General features: G+C 39.3%; 1 protein-coding gene across 1 annotated transcript; it reads left to right on the top strand.

Annotated features, from left to right (window-relative positions):
- The first annotated feature begins 3,446 nt into the window (after positions 1-3,446).
- Positions 3,447-15,795, top strand: LOC117301238. Its single transcript, XM_033785112.1, has 8 exons — positions 3,447-3,651; positions 6,685-6,784; positions 7,172-7,247; positions 9,773-9,833; positions 10,388-10,431; positions 11,918-11,976; positions 13,418-13,492; positions 14,962-15,795. Exons 1-8 carry the CDS (start codon positions 3,566-3,568, stop codon positions 15,010-15,012), a joined length of 552 nt encoding a protein of 183 aa, XP_033641003.1. The 5' UTR covers positions 3,447-3,565; the 3' UTR covers positions 15,013-15,795.

Genomic DNA, 15,795 nt, shown 5'->3' with positions numbered 1-15,795 from the left:
TACCGTCTGTCTCTAATATAGATTCAAGGCTTTTTGCTGCCCCTGATGGGACAGTGTGATTGGGATCTGCCTTGTTTTCTCCCCTAAAGGGACAGGGCCCGCGCAGTGGCTAGGGTTCGAGGCAGGGGGGGATGTGCTCTGGGTCGGATGCAAGTCCTGAAGGGTCCTATATGGCAATGGGGAGGGGCCAGTGTGTGCCATTAACTGAACCGGCGCCTGAATGCCTGACACTTCCGGAGCGTAACCTTTTATGACTTTCCACCAGATTAAATTTACATTGTTTTAATAAATGGCTTTATTTGTTTATTCGTTTCGCTTCTCTTATATATCGCGGTACCCGCTGCCAAAACATAGGATTCGAACTGCCTCAAGCTCCCGGGCAACCTCGGTAGTCTAGTTGGTAAGACCTTGCTCAAGAATTGCAAGGGTCCTGGGTTCGAATACCACCCGAGTAACATGCATGTGTTTTTTTTTTTCACAGGACTCGGGAAAGTACTTAGTATACAGTGCTAACACACATCGGTGTATGGGTAAAAAACAAAATAAATTTTCTCTTTATTTTTATTTTTATTTATTTATTTATAGTCTAAGCTCCACAGTGCCAAAAATGCTTTAAAACATTTTTGGGTCAAACTGGAAAATGGCCGCCGTTTTTTCCCCTGGAACCGTATAACAAAACTCCCATTGACATAACTAGAAGATTAAGAGACCGATTCAGCCCAAATCTGGCTGAAAGTTAAAGGTTTGTACATTTCACATTTTAATATTTAAAAATTCAATATGGCCGCCATTTTGCTTAAACAAATTTGGAAAAAGACAATTTTCTGGGAAAATTCTAAGGTAAATTTGGTCAGGATCAAAATTAAATTAAGTTTTGGCTGAACAGAATAATGTGGTGAAAAATACACTTCCGAATATTTGTTCATAACAATGTGTGGTAAGACATGAATCAAGATGGGGTAGAAAATTTTGACCAAGCGAAAGTGCATGTTTGGGTCAAAAAACAAAATGGCCGCCATTTTCCCCTGAATTTATTTAAAAACTCCAATATTGTCATTAACTACAAATTTATGGGTCCGATTCAGCCAAAATTTAGCTGAAAGTATTAGGTTTGAACATTTAATCTTTTAAATACTTCAAAATTCAATTGCGTAAATCCGAACATAATGAGTAATGACGTCATACAAACAGTCACTTGATGCGAGCATGTGCGAGCGAGCAATTTAAGAAGAAGCGTTGCCATGGCAGGAAACCCCAAGGACTTTTTTCTCTTCGCTAATTAACAAAAATTAAAAATTAAACCCCTTAAAGGCAGTGGACACTATTGGTAATTACTCAAAATATTTATTAACATAAAACCTTTCTTGGTGACGAGTAATGGTGAGAGGTTGATAATATAAAACATTGTGAGAAACGGCTCCCTCTGAAGTGCCATAGTTTTCGAGAAAGAAGTAATTTTCCACGAATTTGATTTCGAGACCTCAGGTTTAGAACTTGAGGTCTCGAAATCAACCATCTAAACGCACACAACTTCGTGTGACAAGGGTGTTTTTTCTTTCATTATTATCTTGCAAGTTCGATACATAAACTGTGAAGGCTAGTCTTTCACAATTACCAATAGTGTCCACTGCCTTTAAAACATAATCGGATGGACTAAACACACAAAGAGTGCCAATCGGTAGGTTTTACGGTTTAAAGGCAGAGAGTACCCTTTGGTTTTGGAAGGGCTCGATTGTAAATAAAGTTATGTGTAGATATGCCTAATAAAAACTAACATCTGACAAATTTCAGTTTAAAATGTGGTTTTTTAAATTCCGGTTCGAATAATGTCCACACAAAAATAATAATCCCAAGTGCGTTCTAATAATGTGGATTAACACCACCCTGAATAATGATCAACATGTCTAACCGCACATTTTGAGGGGAGCAAATAGTGTAAGGTAAAAATGTTTTATAACATTTTTGGCACTGTTGAGCTTGGACTAGTAGTGGTGACATGTCAATTAGGATCACTCAAGTAATCCCACATAAATAAACATCGTTTCCAAGTGTTGATTAAAACTCATCTTGATAAAACAATTTCACAACTAATTAGTGGGGAGAGAAGTGTGTACATCAAAGTAAAAACCACGTCTAAAGCGCGTCTTGCGAGAGCGATCACGAAATCAAGCATCTGAAAGTACATAACTTCGTGTATTTTTTTTTAAATTTTTTTTATTTAGTTTTTATTTAATAACCTTTGTGGGCCGATTTATTTGTTCTCCATAGAATATCGGGTATACTTAACTGCATGTAATAATAAATCTATCATGATGCGTAAAACCTTTACATTACAACAATTACCGATGAAATAACCTCCTCGAAATCAGACGGGTGTTTGTACACACCTTAGCATGTGCAACATGGGAGGGATCTTAGAACAACAATTTCGTCATCTTCAAAACCTTTTATTTTATAGAAGGGAAAACTATAATTCAATTTGAATAAAATAATTTACTTTACCCTCGATTTCTGCAAGCTACCTGCGCACCTAACTGCGTACCCGAAATACCACATTGCCAAATTTCGGTAAATGTCAATAATTTTACAACAAAATAATATTGTGACCAACGGCCCAGAGAAAGACACCTTGATAAGAAATTGCTGAAAATATATCAGCCCCGGGGAGCCATGAAACATAAAGTGGGTCTCTACAAAAGCTAAAAACAGGTGAACAACGCTGATAACAACATGATGTTACTATGGAAACGTTGTCTCTTTTGCTTGTCAAGACGCCCGCCTTCATAATAACACAGAAAAAGCATAATGCATAAACGCTCTTTTTTCCTTTGGTGCTTCACTACAGCAAAACGAAATAATTTTGGAACTTGGGGCACTCGGCAGTAATTGAAGTATATAATTTCCTTCTTTGTATTCAAGTTTAATTGAATTCTGACATGAAACTTCACCGATCATCACTTAATAAGATTACCTCTCACTCAGTCTTGTAAAACGGTCGTTTTGCTCTCCGTTGCACACAGATTATGCCTATAGATCATGAATAAGTCAACAAACGAATTGTGATAATATTGACAGGCGAATATTTATGCGCTTACTGCCAAACATTTTCTCCCAACCAAAGGGATTTATAACAACATTTATGAATAGACCTTCTACCGCAACTTCACAACACCAGCAGTGTGGAAAGCCAAAAATGCACAATAACAGATTGCCACTGAATTTGTAACCATGCTATACAAAAATAGTGAGAATTTGTTGAAAACAAGGCAACTCATGTGAGCTATCTTAAATAGGTTTGCACAAAATTATGTACAATTTCGTCAGAATATTCTGACAAGTAGCCTTCAGCAGCGTAATACATTCACAGGCCCCACCCATAGGCTAAGCCCCGCCCACCCACATTATTTATGTGGGTTATCAACTCTTGAGGGCGGTACATACGGCTCTTGAAAATCGGTGGTGTTGTTTGAAATTCGTGATGGTGGTTTCGTTGTTTGTTGAATAAAACTCATCGTTGTAGAACTGTGTGAACCACCTGGGTAGGGGTAGGCAGAAGATCGAGAAAATGAGTCGATTGGCGAAAGGACCAAGCACAGTGTGCCGAACTAAAACTCTTCCAGGCAGAAATTTTGATAAACCGAAAACTTTGAGGTAAATTGCTCCATGACAAAACTCATTAGTCATTCTCCTAATCTAATCCTATCTAAGAATAAGAATAAGAAAGATTGTTCTGTCCTGCTTTTGAAATTAACCATAAACCTAACCCTGAGTCTTCCATATGAAAGCTTAATTCCTTAAACTAAAACTTAGTCAAGCACATTGAAACAAAATATAAACAAATGTTTTGTTGCAAATTAATTATAAATTACCAAAACTGTAGACGCATGGTGGGCTGGCAGTGGTAGACGTCTCACACGTCAGCCTGTACTCAAACCTTACCTACAAGTACAACTGCACTGCAGTCTTACTCTAGCCTAGTTCTAGAAACTACAAGGCTCCCCCGTGAGCTTAGTTTCTACAACTTAAAAGTAACTCTAGCACACCAACAACAATGCAATGTTCATACAGAGGAGAGCTAAGCTAAGTGGGGAATACACCAGTCCTAGAACTATGGGTCGATATCATCTCTATAGCGGAACGAACCTCATGAATTGTTCTAGGAGTAGGTGTGGACTGAATGTTGGTCTGGCATTATATCATATGAGTATTTTGAGCAGAAGTTACATAATTTTTAGTGTTGAGTGAGCACTATTTCTGGGGGCGGGCGGAACAACAATTGTTGATCCGCCCCAACTTGATCATCCTCATACTTACACTTATGTACACTTACAATTTGATGGGAAATGGTAGGCTATCTATGCCTTTAAATACCCCATATCTAGCCATTCATGGCTTTCTGTGCAGCTTTGGTGCATTGGATCAGGCCTGGAATTTCATCTTTGAGAGGGCAAGGCCATTTTCAGTTTGAAAGGGGCACTTCCATTGGAAAATCTTAAAGTCTATGGGAATTTTTGAAAGGGCACCAAGGCCAAGACAAGGGCAACGGAGGCCGTGGCCTCCGTGAAATTCCAGGCCTGTTGGATGCAGACTTGCAGACCTTAGTAATAAAAACACCCAAGTCCTTCTCCTGGTCAATCTTCTGTAGGTTTATTTGTCTTCCATGTTGTACACTCCATAATAATTGCTGGTATCACAATGCATAGTTTTGCATTATCTGCATTGAAGCGTAACAGTCATTTCTCTGACCACTTTTGAAGTGCTGAAATCTTCTTGGACTCTTTTGGAGTATGGACAAATCTTGTGTGGTGTTAACAGTGAAGATTTATGGTCATCTGCAAACATCTGTATACTAGATTTGACATGATTGGGTACAAATGTAGGTCGTTGATGTTTATAGGATTTATATCAGAGGCCCCAAGACTGATCCCTGAGGGACATCGTTCACTATCTGCCTTAGCGGAGGATGAATTTCTGACCGAAACTGTCTGTGTTCTTCCTATAAAGAACCCCTTTATCCAGGCTAGAACTTTCTCTTCACTACGCACTGCCTTGATCAAGGCTGTGTAGACAATTACTCTAGCTAAAACCATAGAGCAAGGATAACCCTCAGCCGCCCGAATGCGATACAACCAGTCCCCCGACTGAAAGAATAGCACACCGCACTCTCACGCACACACACAGCGCCTGTACATGCCGTTAGGCTCACGGGCTAGGATTGTGGGCGATAGCGGTGTGTGGGACTGTGGAAACGAGCGTTTGTGTGCTTCCTTGGGTGAGAGCGAGCTGTGCTGTTTAAAGACAGTCGGGGGGGACCAGAACAGGAGTTGCATTGCATTCGGTCATTGCATTCGGGCATTGCATTCGTGCGGCTGTGGTTATGCACTTTTTTTGTCTTTAAGTAAGCAAACTATTACACAGCCTTGATCAAGGCTACCGTACGCTTTTAGCTTATTGAGGAGTCTCAGGTGTGGGACCAGTCCCAAACAAAGTTAAAGTTGGGGCGTTCCAACTACATAGTTGAGACAGTCATGACAGTAAGGCAGGGTACCAGCGCGCTGCCATTGAGCCAGTAACGAAGCCTTGTGCGTGTATCTTGTGCTATTTTTGAATCTGCTTGTTGTTACATTTTCATATTTGGTGTGTTTTTAAAAACTTGTGTGAGCAATGCATTTTCTTCTTTTGAAGATCAATAGGGCCTAAGGTTTTCTTATGTCTTATGTCTTAAGCATGATACAGCTCTATGGGGAACCAACTTAAACATTCAATCAAGTTGGGACCAGTCCCAACTATAGTTGGGACGTACAATGTATATCATTGTTATTTTCAGTTGCACAAATCGTAAGGGTTTTCCTGCAGCTATTTGTGAAATGCTTTCAAGATTGAAGCCTTTCATTAAAGGCACTGGACACTATTGGTAATTGTCAAAAAACCAGTCTTCTCACTTGGTACATCTCAACATATGCATAAAATTAACAAAAACTTGTGAAAATTCGAGCTCAATTGGTCGTCAAAGTTGCGAGATAACTATGAAAGAAAAAACACCCTTGTCACTCAAATTCTAAATCTGAGGTCTTGAAATAAACTTCTTGGAAAATTACTTCTTTCTCAAAAACTACATTTCTTCAGAGGGAGTCGTTTCTCACAACGTTTTATACTATCAACCTCTCCCCATTACTTTTGAGTAATACCAATAGTGTCCAGTCCACTACCTTTAAAGCCATTATACACTTTCGGCACAGAAAAAGAAGGAAAAAAAGTTCACAGATTTACAAATAACTTACAGGGTTTACAAAAGGTAATGGTGAAAGACTTCTCTTGAAATATTATTCCATGAAATACTTCACTTTTCGAGAAAACATTAAAACAATTATCAATTCTCAGTGTTATGAATTACGGATTTATTTTAAACACATGTCATGACACGGCGAAACGTGTGGAAACAAGGGTGGGTTTTCCCCGTTATTTTCTCCCGACTCCGATGACCGATTGAGCCTAAATTTTCACAGGTTTGTTATTTTATATAGAAGTTGTGATACACGAAGTATGGGCCTTTGGACAATACTGTTTACAGAAAGTGTCCAATGGCTTTAATTAGTTTATCATGACCATGCCAGCCACTGAACAAGAACTAAATTGCTCATTTCTTTTAATCATCTTATAATTCTTTTATTTTTTTCCCTACAGTTACACACAGCTGAAAGAAGAAAACTCCTCACTTCAAAAACGAAATTCGGAGCTGGAGCATAAATTCTCCAAGTTGAACAATGCGTTGAATGTATCACAGGTAATTCAGATAACCAGCCTCTTTCCCACATAGCGTTTATGATTTACCTTAATTTTCTGCAAGCAAATTAACGTGACATCATTAATAATCATGTAGACCTACCTTGAAGTTCTTACCCTCTGATCAGTCAAAGATGTGATGATGACGGAGAAGGAATTTGCCCCAATGTTTCTGCCGTGTTGTTTGACTGCAGATTGGACAACACCACCATTAACAGTTTTAGTTCTGCATACTTGTCTTAAAAATAATGAGCATTTGTCTTAATGAGCGTTTTTAGAACTCACAGAAGCCTGTCGAATGTGATAGCGCACTTTACAAACTGTGTTTTATTATCATTTAAAGTTCAAAATCTGACAGCTAGTTTTTTTTTGTCATCTATTTCAACAGAGGAATGCTAAGGAGTTTGACAAGGAGAATACCTCCCTTAGAGAAGAGCTTAAAGATGAACAAGTGAAGCACACAGGTGAGTGTGTACTTTGAACACAGTAATGGAACTGTACACAGCCGATGACTTCACCAAACTCTTCCTAACTTAGGAAAACAATCTTAAGACTTTAGGACGAGTTGAGTTCCTTATCCATAGATGTTTATAATGTATTGAATCCAGCCTAAGTTTAGGACGAGTTTAGGACGAGTTACTCGTCCTAACTCGAGAAAGGATCTACTCTAGCGTTTCGTGAAATCGGCTGCTCGACTCTTAAAGACAGTGGACACTATTGGTAATTGTCAAAGACCAGTCTTCTCACTTGGTGTATCTCAATGCATAAAATAACATGTCTGTGAAAATTTGAACACAATTGGTGGTCGAAGTTACGAGATAATAATGGAAATAATCGAAATCAAATTCATAGAAAATTACTTCTTTCTCGAAAACTACGTTACTTCAGAGGAAGCCGTTTCTCACAATGTTTTATACTACCAACCTCTCCCCATTACTCGTCACCAACAAGTAAGGTTATATGCTAATAATTATTTTGAGTAATTACCAATAGTGTCCACTGCCTTTAAGTGGAACTGTACAATAGAACTGCAGCCTACTTGCAGAACTGTAAAACAGCTGTAAAGAGAACTGGTAAACAAACTTACTACAAAATAACTGTACAAAATAAACTGTACAACAGAACTGTATAATAGAACTGTAAACAGATATGTAAACAGATCTGTTTAATGGAACTGTAACAGTATAAAACAAAACTGTACAACAGATCTGCAAACTTTTCAACTGACGTGTACGATAGAAACAGAAAGGTACAACAGAAGGTACAACAGAAATGTACAACATAAATGTACAACAGAAAGGTACAACAGAAATGTACAACAGAAATGTACAACAGAAATGTACAACAGAAATGTACAACAGAAAGGTACAACAGAAATGTACAACAGAAAGGTACAACAGAAATGTACAACAGAAATGTACAACAGAAATGAACAACAGAAATGTACAACAGAAATGTACAACAGAAATGTACAACAGAAATGTACAACAGAAAGGTACAACAGAAATGTACAACAGAAATGTACAACAGAAATGTACAACAGAAAGGTACAACAGAAATGTACAACAGAAAGGTACAACAGAAATGTACAACAGAAAGGTACAACAGAAATGTACAACAGAAAGGTACAACAGAAATGTACAACAGAAATGTACAACAGAAAGGTACAACAGAAATGTACAACAGAAATGTACAACAGAAATGTACAACAGAAATGTACAACAGAAAGGTACAACAGAAATGTACAACAGAAATGTACAACAGAAAGGTACAACAGAAAGGTACAACAGAAAGGTACAACAGAAATGTACAACAGAAATGTACAACAGAAATGTACAACAGAAAGGTACAACAGAAAGGTACAACAGAAAGGTACAACAGAAATGTACAACAGAAATGTACAACAGAAATGTACAACAGAAATGTACAACAGAAATGTACAACAGAAATGTACAACAGAAATGTACAACAGAAAGGTACAACAGAAAGGTACAACAGAAAGGTACAACAGAAAGGTACAATAGAAATGTACAACAGAAATGTCGACATAATTGTACAGCAGAACTTTAAACCAAACAGTAAAACATAACTGTGGAACAGAACCCAACAGAAATGCTTAAAGACCTGCTTGAACGAAAATGTCAGGTCGTGAACTTTGCTGAATTCCACTTTAAATGTTTTCGAGTCATATGATTATAAATAGGTTTCAATTGTGTAAAAAAACAATCATTTTGTATGCCCTTATCCAGAGCTTTTCTGCGAGATTTGCGAAAAGCCCCGTTACGTAATCACTCTCAAAATGTCATAACTAGATAAAGCAGCTTTGTTGCAGCTTGGATGTATAACAAAGCAAACTCCCACAAATGACGTCAGCGGCATTGTCCTTTGAAGCCCGCTCTCAACGGCAGAAGTGTTTTTAGTTTTCAAAAAAACCTCTAGGTAGGCGCCTGATTTTTTAATCGATAATTACGAAAAGTTCAGAAGTGTACACATATCAAAATTACATTAAAATGGTTAACAAGTGCATTATAAACAAGTAAAAATACCATTTCTGTTGAAAACATTCCGCTCAGGTAGGTGTTTAATAGAACTGTGCAAAAGAACTGTAAACCAAACAGTATAACAGAACTGAATCACTGAACTGAATCACTGAACCGTACAAGAGAATTTCACTACACAGAACTGTGGAAGAGAAATGTGGAACCGAAGTGTACAGCAGATATGTGGAACAGAAGTAAACAGAACTGTACAAAAGAACTGTACACTGAACTGTAAAACAGAACTGTACCTGTCTGTACTACAACAGAACCGAACAACAGAACTGTTGAACAGAACTACGTGTACATAACAAACTGTACAACAGAGCAGTGGAACAGAACTTTGGAACAAAATTGCACTGTTCCACAGTTGTACAGTTAGGTCTATATTCCAAAGTTTGTAACTTACTGCCCCATGAAACTTGTGTCAATATTTCATTCTATTGTTACAGACTATGTAGACAGTGTGACCAGAGAGTGGACCTCCCAGAAACAGATGCTAAATGACAAGCTGTAAGTTTATAATTATAAGTTCAATCAATTTGCCACCAGCAGCTCTTGAACAGTTTTCATGACTACACTCATAGTTGCGGCTACTCGGTCCGAATGTGGCTCGAGATGTTGTGACCACAGGTTTTTGCAATGTTAGAAATTGTTGGCGCCATCCTTCCAGGCCGATCTTGGGCAGCTTGAACAGATTGATCGTGTTGTAGGCAGATGGCGTTGAGGTCGTCTATAACCTGTGATATGTAGGTGCAGCGGAGGCTTCCACCCTGTTGAAAGGGTTCAGATGGTCAGTTTTGTGGATTTAAGAAGGCAATGACAGGTACCTCGGGTCTTTGAAAAGCATGGCCAACTTAAACTCATGACAGCAATTATCGCATAAAAATGGTACTGGACAAATTTGCATGGTTCTTCTTTTCTTTTTTGTTCAATTTTGTTGTCGATTGCGAGGCGCTGTTTTCTTTCTAGAGCACCATATAAATGCTCTGTATCATAAAATAAGTCCAGCCTTATTTTATGTTCATCAAATTTATTGCTAATTGCTATTCTTTTTGTTTTCATAGATCACGATGTGAAGTTAAGCTTGAAGATCTAGGGGTAGACCCAGGTAAGCAAAGTTGATTGATTAAATACATACAATCTGTGTGCATGTTGTGGTCAATGCCCAAAATTAAGGGATAATTTTAGGAGGGGGGTACAAGGGGGTCTATCTTTTTTTCTTTTTTTTCTCTCTGGGGGAGAATTTTACTTCAGGTAAACTAAAAAACAAGCTTTTTAGCGCACTCACTTTAAAAGATAGTCTAACGTGGATGTAAAAACAAATATATTGTCTTGTAAATGTTAATCTCCAAAGTCCTGATTTCAAATGGGGGGGGGGGATGCGCCATTGGTTGTGGTTGGCGTGTAAACCAACTTGGAATTACGCTTTATATGGATTAGTGAAAGGCTGGCGTCAAGTGATATTGCATGATAACTGGTCCTACTGACAAGCCACTGACAAAGTTTAGAAATGCCACCCATACCAAAGTTGAACGGCCATGCTTAATATGATGACCTACTTTGAGCAGACAACTGCCTTGGTTCAGGGCTAGAATTTGGGGAAAATATCCACCACACTACAGGACTTGTAGCTCAGAATCTTTACTGGACCGGGATTTAATTTTATTTACAACCAGAATCAAAACGAAAAGAGACTAGAATCCAAATGAGAACATGCTCATACGAACTGGTTTATTTGAAAAGTGAAGACTTGTCTCTTCTGTTTTTGGGAGTGATACTCTTCAGGATTGAAAGCTATTTGTGAGACTCAAACGTGACATTTGATGTTAAATAGAAAAATAAGAAGAAAAAAAACAAAGACCACCAGACTTTTCCTGTCTTGAGTTTACTGGCCCGACACTGAAATCAGCCTAGAGCCAATGGTCCAGTGTAAAATTCGAGCCCAGTGGTTTTAATGCGTTGTGTACCATATATAATAGAATAATGTTTTATTGTCACTTGTAAAAAGCAAATATATGTACAGTGAAATTCGTTTTGGTTTGGCGTGTCTAAAAAGATGTTATATAAAAGTTACCCTAAAAATTTACCATTATATATATGCACTTAACAAATTATTGTGGAAGTGTTGTGGCCGAGCGGTTAAGAGCACCGAATTCAAACTTTGGTGTTTCTGATCAGCAGAGTGTGGGTTCGAATCCCCAGCCGTGACACTTGTGTCTTTAAGCAAGACACTTAACCATTGCTTCGTCCTTCGGATGGGACGTAAAGCCGTTGGTCCCATGTGTTGTATAATGCATGTAAAAGAACCTAGTGCACTTTTTCTCAAAAATAGAAGGGATTCGCCCCGGTTTTCCTGGCTGTGGCTGCTGAATGCTCCCGTTGCACCTTGCAAACCCTTATAAAGTGCTACATAATTGGGTCTCAGAATTCATCACTCCAATAACGTATCTTTCTGAAAGTTTGTATAAACTCAGTGCCTTAAGTGCCTTGTTGGTAGGTACGTGCACTACACAAGATTTCAATATTATTAATTATTATATTAAAAAGTATTAGAATAGTCTTCATTATGAACTCATTGTATATTTATTATTCAGTGGCATTGAATGACTTCCCCATTACTGATTATGATGATGCAACACGGCGAGAGACATTGGTGAGTAGCTAGGTTTTGTTTTTATCCATTTAATAACTGCATGAGGCTTATGCTACCTAAGGATCTGAACAAGTTTGAGGAATGTTCTAAAAAATTTGAGTACAAAACTCTCTCTAAAGAAAAAACTGTTTGCTACGCGAAAACCTAAAAGTTTCACACAAAGTCCCCAAGCTTCTAGGAATTTAAGTAGCACTGTGGGTGGTGTCACACTAAGGACTCGATCTAAACAACTAGATAACGGAGAATGTATAAATAGCGATGAAGATAAACTTTTAGTTACCCAGTGTGGTGTAATGGTTTTCTGAGAATTGAGTTCCTTCGCAAATGATGCGGCTAGCCGGCCAGAGATGGCTTTTATACTCGCTCCGGCATGCGCGCAGACGGCCATTTTCTAAGTTGACAAAACTGGCATCCCACAGCGTGTGTTTGTGCGGCCATTTCGTAAGTTGAACAAAACAGCATCGCGTAGCGTTCAATAAACACGAACTCCAAGGTGTGTTTCATATTCAACGCGCGTACAGAATGACGCGCGCGTGTCTCCTTGCGGTCCCGTCGCGTTTGTGCAAGAAGCATCACCCATGCGCCCTCTAGTTCTTATATATAACTCCATGGGTTGTACCCTCTGTCACCTCGCTAAACGTGGTTGGATTCAACAGTTGTTTGCTATTTATCAACAAGTAGACAGACACTGTATTCAGCTGAAACTTTACACCATGTGACTGTTATTGTACATCGTTGATATGGGTGGCATGGTTGGCTTGTTTGTAAAGCGCTCGCCTCTCACCAAGGTGACCCTGGTTTGATTCCCGGCCAGGGCCATATATGTGAGTTGAGTTGTGCGTTGGTTCTCTATTGTGCCACGAGCGTTGTTCCAGACCATCTGGTTGTCCTCCCTCAGGAAAAAACAAGCACTTTCGATCTTGGCTGTGCTCTGTGGTAATAATGGGTTGATGTGGCTAGCAGCCGAAGGCACCCTTGCATGCCTGCTTCTCGAACTCATTGTAGCCACATCCTTCGCAATTTAGCTCTTAGCTGCAAGTAATGATGATTAGCCCCCCAAATTATTATTATTATTGATCAGCCTTGTATGCTTCGTATTTGAAAGGGCAATGGCACTAAGGCATGTTCTCTTTGGTAAAGGGCACCCTGTAGGAAAAATGTAAAATTCTACTGGAGCATTTCAAGGGCACAAAGGCAAAGACTAGGGGCATGCAGGCATTGCCTTCGTTGCCTCCATGAAGTAACAGGCCTGTTTGATAATTCTGCAAATAAATCAGCATTTCTTTGACAAAAACATATCTATAACCTTACCTTGAACGCACTAGACCACCAACCTGGCCTGGCAACACGACCCTAATTCAAATCTTGCATTTCTCATATCATTACGGGATTGGTATTCCAATTGTAATCATGTTGTTTTATTGTCTGTCTTTGTCTTTAGGCCAGAGTAGAGATTCTGCAGGAGAGGTTAACAGAGAATATTACAACAAATCAGGAGTTCCTAAATAGAATCAAAGTGAGTTTTCATTTATACTACGTATGACATATCCAGGCCTGGAACTACACAAGTTGCCCTGGTCATGGCCTTGGTGCCCCTTTACAAGTGTCCCATAGACTTTAAGATTTTCCAATGGAAGTGCCCTTTGCAAAATTAAAATGGCCTTGCCCTCTCAAAGATCGAATTTCAGGCTTGCACATTCAATTAGTGCCAAGAACAGGATAAATAGGAAACAAGAAGTGGCCCCTATGATTGTACCACAGTGTGTGAATTGAATAGTGGAATATGAAAAGTACGCACACACAACTTAAAGTGCTGGAGATGATTGCTTGCGGATTTCCAACACCCAAGAGTTGGTCACTCACTGTCGGCCGCCCAGTGAATGTTGAAGTTGAATTGACTAAAATAACAAGAATCATGCACGTTTCCAAGGAATTTGTCACTTTTAAAAACCAGGCATGCATGGAACTTTCAGCAAGGCCCAATTTCATGGCTCTGTTTACTGTAAACAAGGAACTGGTGATTGCTGAAGCAGGGAATTCTGCACTTACGTCAAGCCTATCTCATGGGTTAGCAGGGAACTTTTGCTTGTGTGCTTGTGACCATGTTACATTTACAAGGCATTCTTCGCTTACACAGCTAGCAGAGAAATTCGGCACTTGCAAAGTAAGCGCAGAATGGTGATCGTAAGTGTAGAATTTGGCAGTTTTAGCAGGGCCCATCTGATTACTTCATATTGGGTTTCTCAACTGCCATTAAAAATGTACCCATAACAGTTCACCAGGCCTGGTACTTCACATACATGTATGCCCCCTGGGCCCAATTTCATAGCGCTGCTTAGCGGCCGATTTTTTGCTTACTGTGCGATTTCTATTTCGTAGCGCTGCTTACCGTAAGCACATGAAAAGGCATGCTAACCTTCCAGTGCTTACCGCACGAAAATAAAGGACGTCATAATGCAAATCCACGGTAAACACGCAATATGGCCGCAAGCAAATTTTTCTGCTACAGTAAGCACGCAAATTTGCTTACCGTTAAGCAGCGCTATGAAATTGGGCCCAGGTCATTACCTTGGTGCCCTTGAAATGCTCCAGTAGAAATTTACAATTTCCTCAAAGGGTGCCCTTTACCAAGGAGAAAATACCTTGGTGCTCTTTCAAAATCGAAGCATACAGACCCGAGTTCACTGTCATGCCGTGTGCTTGGCACTTTCCTCAATTTTTCTGACAAAGCTGCAATAGACCGTTTCCATTAGTTCTTGTGAGCAAGAACACGTGAGCCTCTCCAATGCCTTTCTGCACAACTCTGCCCCGCGCCAAGCATACGCGCACCCATGTCCGACTTTATTTGTTGAACCTTCGTTGTGTTGTGATTGGTCAATACGCAATGGGGGCGGAGCTTAATGGATCGGTCTATTGCAAGCCTGGAAACAGGATCAGAAAGTGCAAGGTATCCATTTCTTATCATGTTTAATCTTTTTTCCTCAGGATATCTCATCACAAAGCATACAGGCGCTGGAACAGTTGGATGCAGAATGAGTCCCTGCGTGTGTATTAGAATGGAGGAATGAAACTCATCAGAAGCTCATATCACTGCTTTGCCAGGACCTCACCCCTTCTTCAATATGTGCTTGGATGAAAGACCTGACATAGCTTGCCAAGCATCACTGGGCCCAATGTCATGGAGCTGCTTACAAAAACACAAAAATACCGAAGCACATCACAATTAGGCTTACCAGAATAGGGTTAATATAAATTTGGTTTGCGGTAACACCATGTGTGTATCTACTTGCCAGGTAAAGTTTATTCTTGGAGAACTGTCTTTCTTTATTCTACTACCACGGAGTAGATTGTCCAGGTGTTCGAGATACTTCTCATTTCTATTACCCGGGCGGATGGTATAGAAAATAGGCTGGGACTGTACTACCGCTGAGTCAGTGCTTAAATTGGTCTCAACGTAGGGTTACCATCCAAAATTCCATGTCACGTGAACAAATTGTGACTAGTATCTTGCTCATCTAATGTTTTTTTTTTTGCTCTATGAAATTGACTCCAGGTTACACGCAAGTTTTTTTTTCTACCAGAATTTGTACATAAGGAGGTCCAGACTTGTTGTGGATTGAAATTAGCGCATCCAATTTGCACTTTACTTTTATTTATTTAAATGAATGACAAAGTGAGGGATCAGCAATTGAAGTAATTATCAAGATTACCTATCAAGATTACCTTATACCTTTAAAGTCGTTGGACACGTTTGATAATTGTCAAAGACCAGTATTCTCACTTGGTGTATCCCAAAATAACAAATCTGTGAAAATTCAG

This window comes from Asterias rubens, chromosome 1 (genome assembly GCF_902459465.1).
Source record: "Asterias rubens chromosome 1, eAstRub1.3, whole genome shotgun sequence".
In the NCBI taxonomy this organism is placed as follows: domain Eukaryota; kingdom Metazoa; phylum Echinodermata; class Asteroidea; order Forcipulatida; family Asteriidae; genus Asterias; species Asterias rubens.
Note: the sequence above shows the minus strand (reverse complement) of the source record. Positions and strands in the feature narration are given on the sequence as shown.

Excerpts from the sequence above, each read along its gene's own strand:
- LOC117301238 (XM_033785112.1), top strand. The coding sequence starts at position 3,566 with ATGAGTCGATTGGCGAAAGGACCAAGCACAGTGTGCCGAACTAAAACT. Across the intron at positions 10,432-11,917 it reads AGATCTAGGGGTAGACCCAG|TGGCATTGAATGACTTCCCC; the intron begins GTAAGCAAAGTT and ends TTTATTATTCAG. Across the intron at positions 13,493-14,961 it reads AGTTCCTAAATAGAATCAAA|GATATCTCATCACAAAGCAT; the intron begins GTGAGTTTTCAT and ends TTTTTTCCTCAG.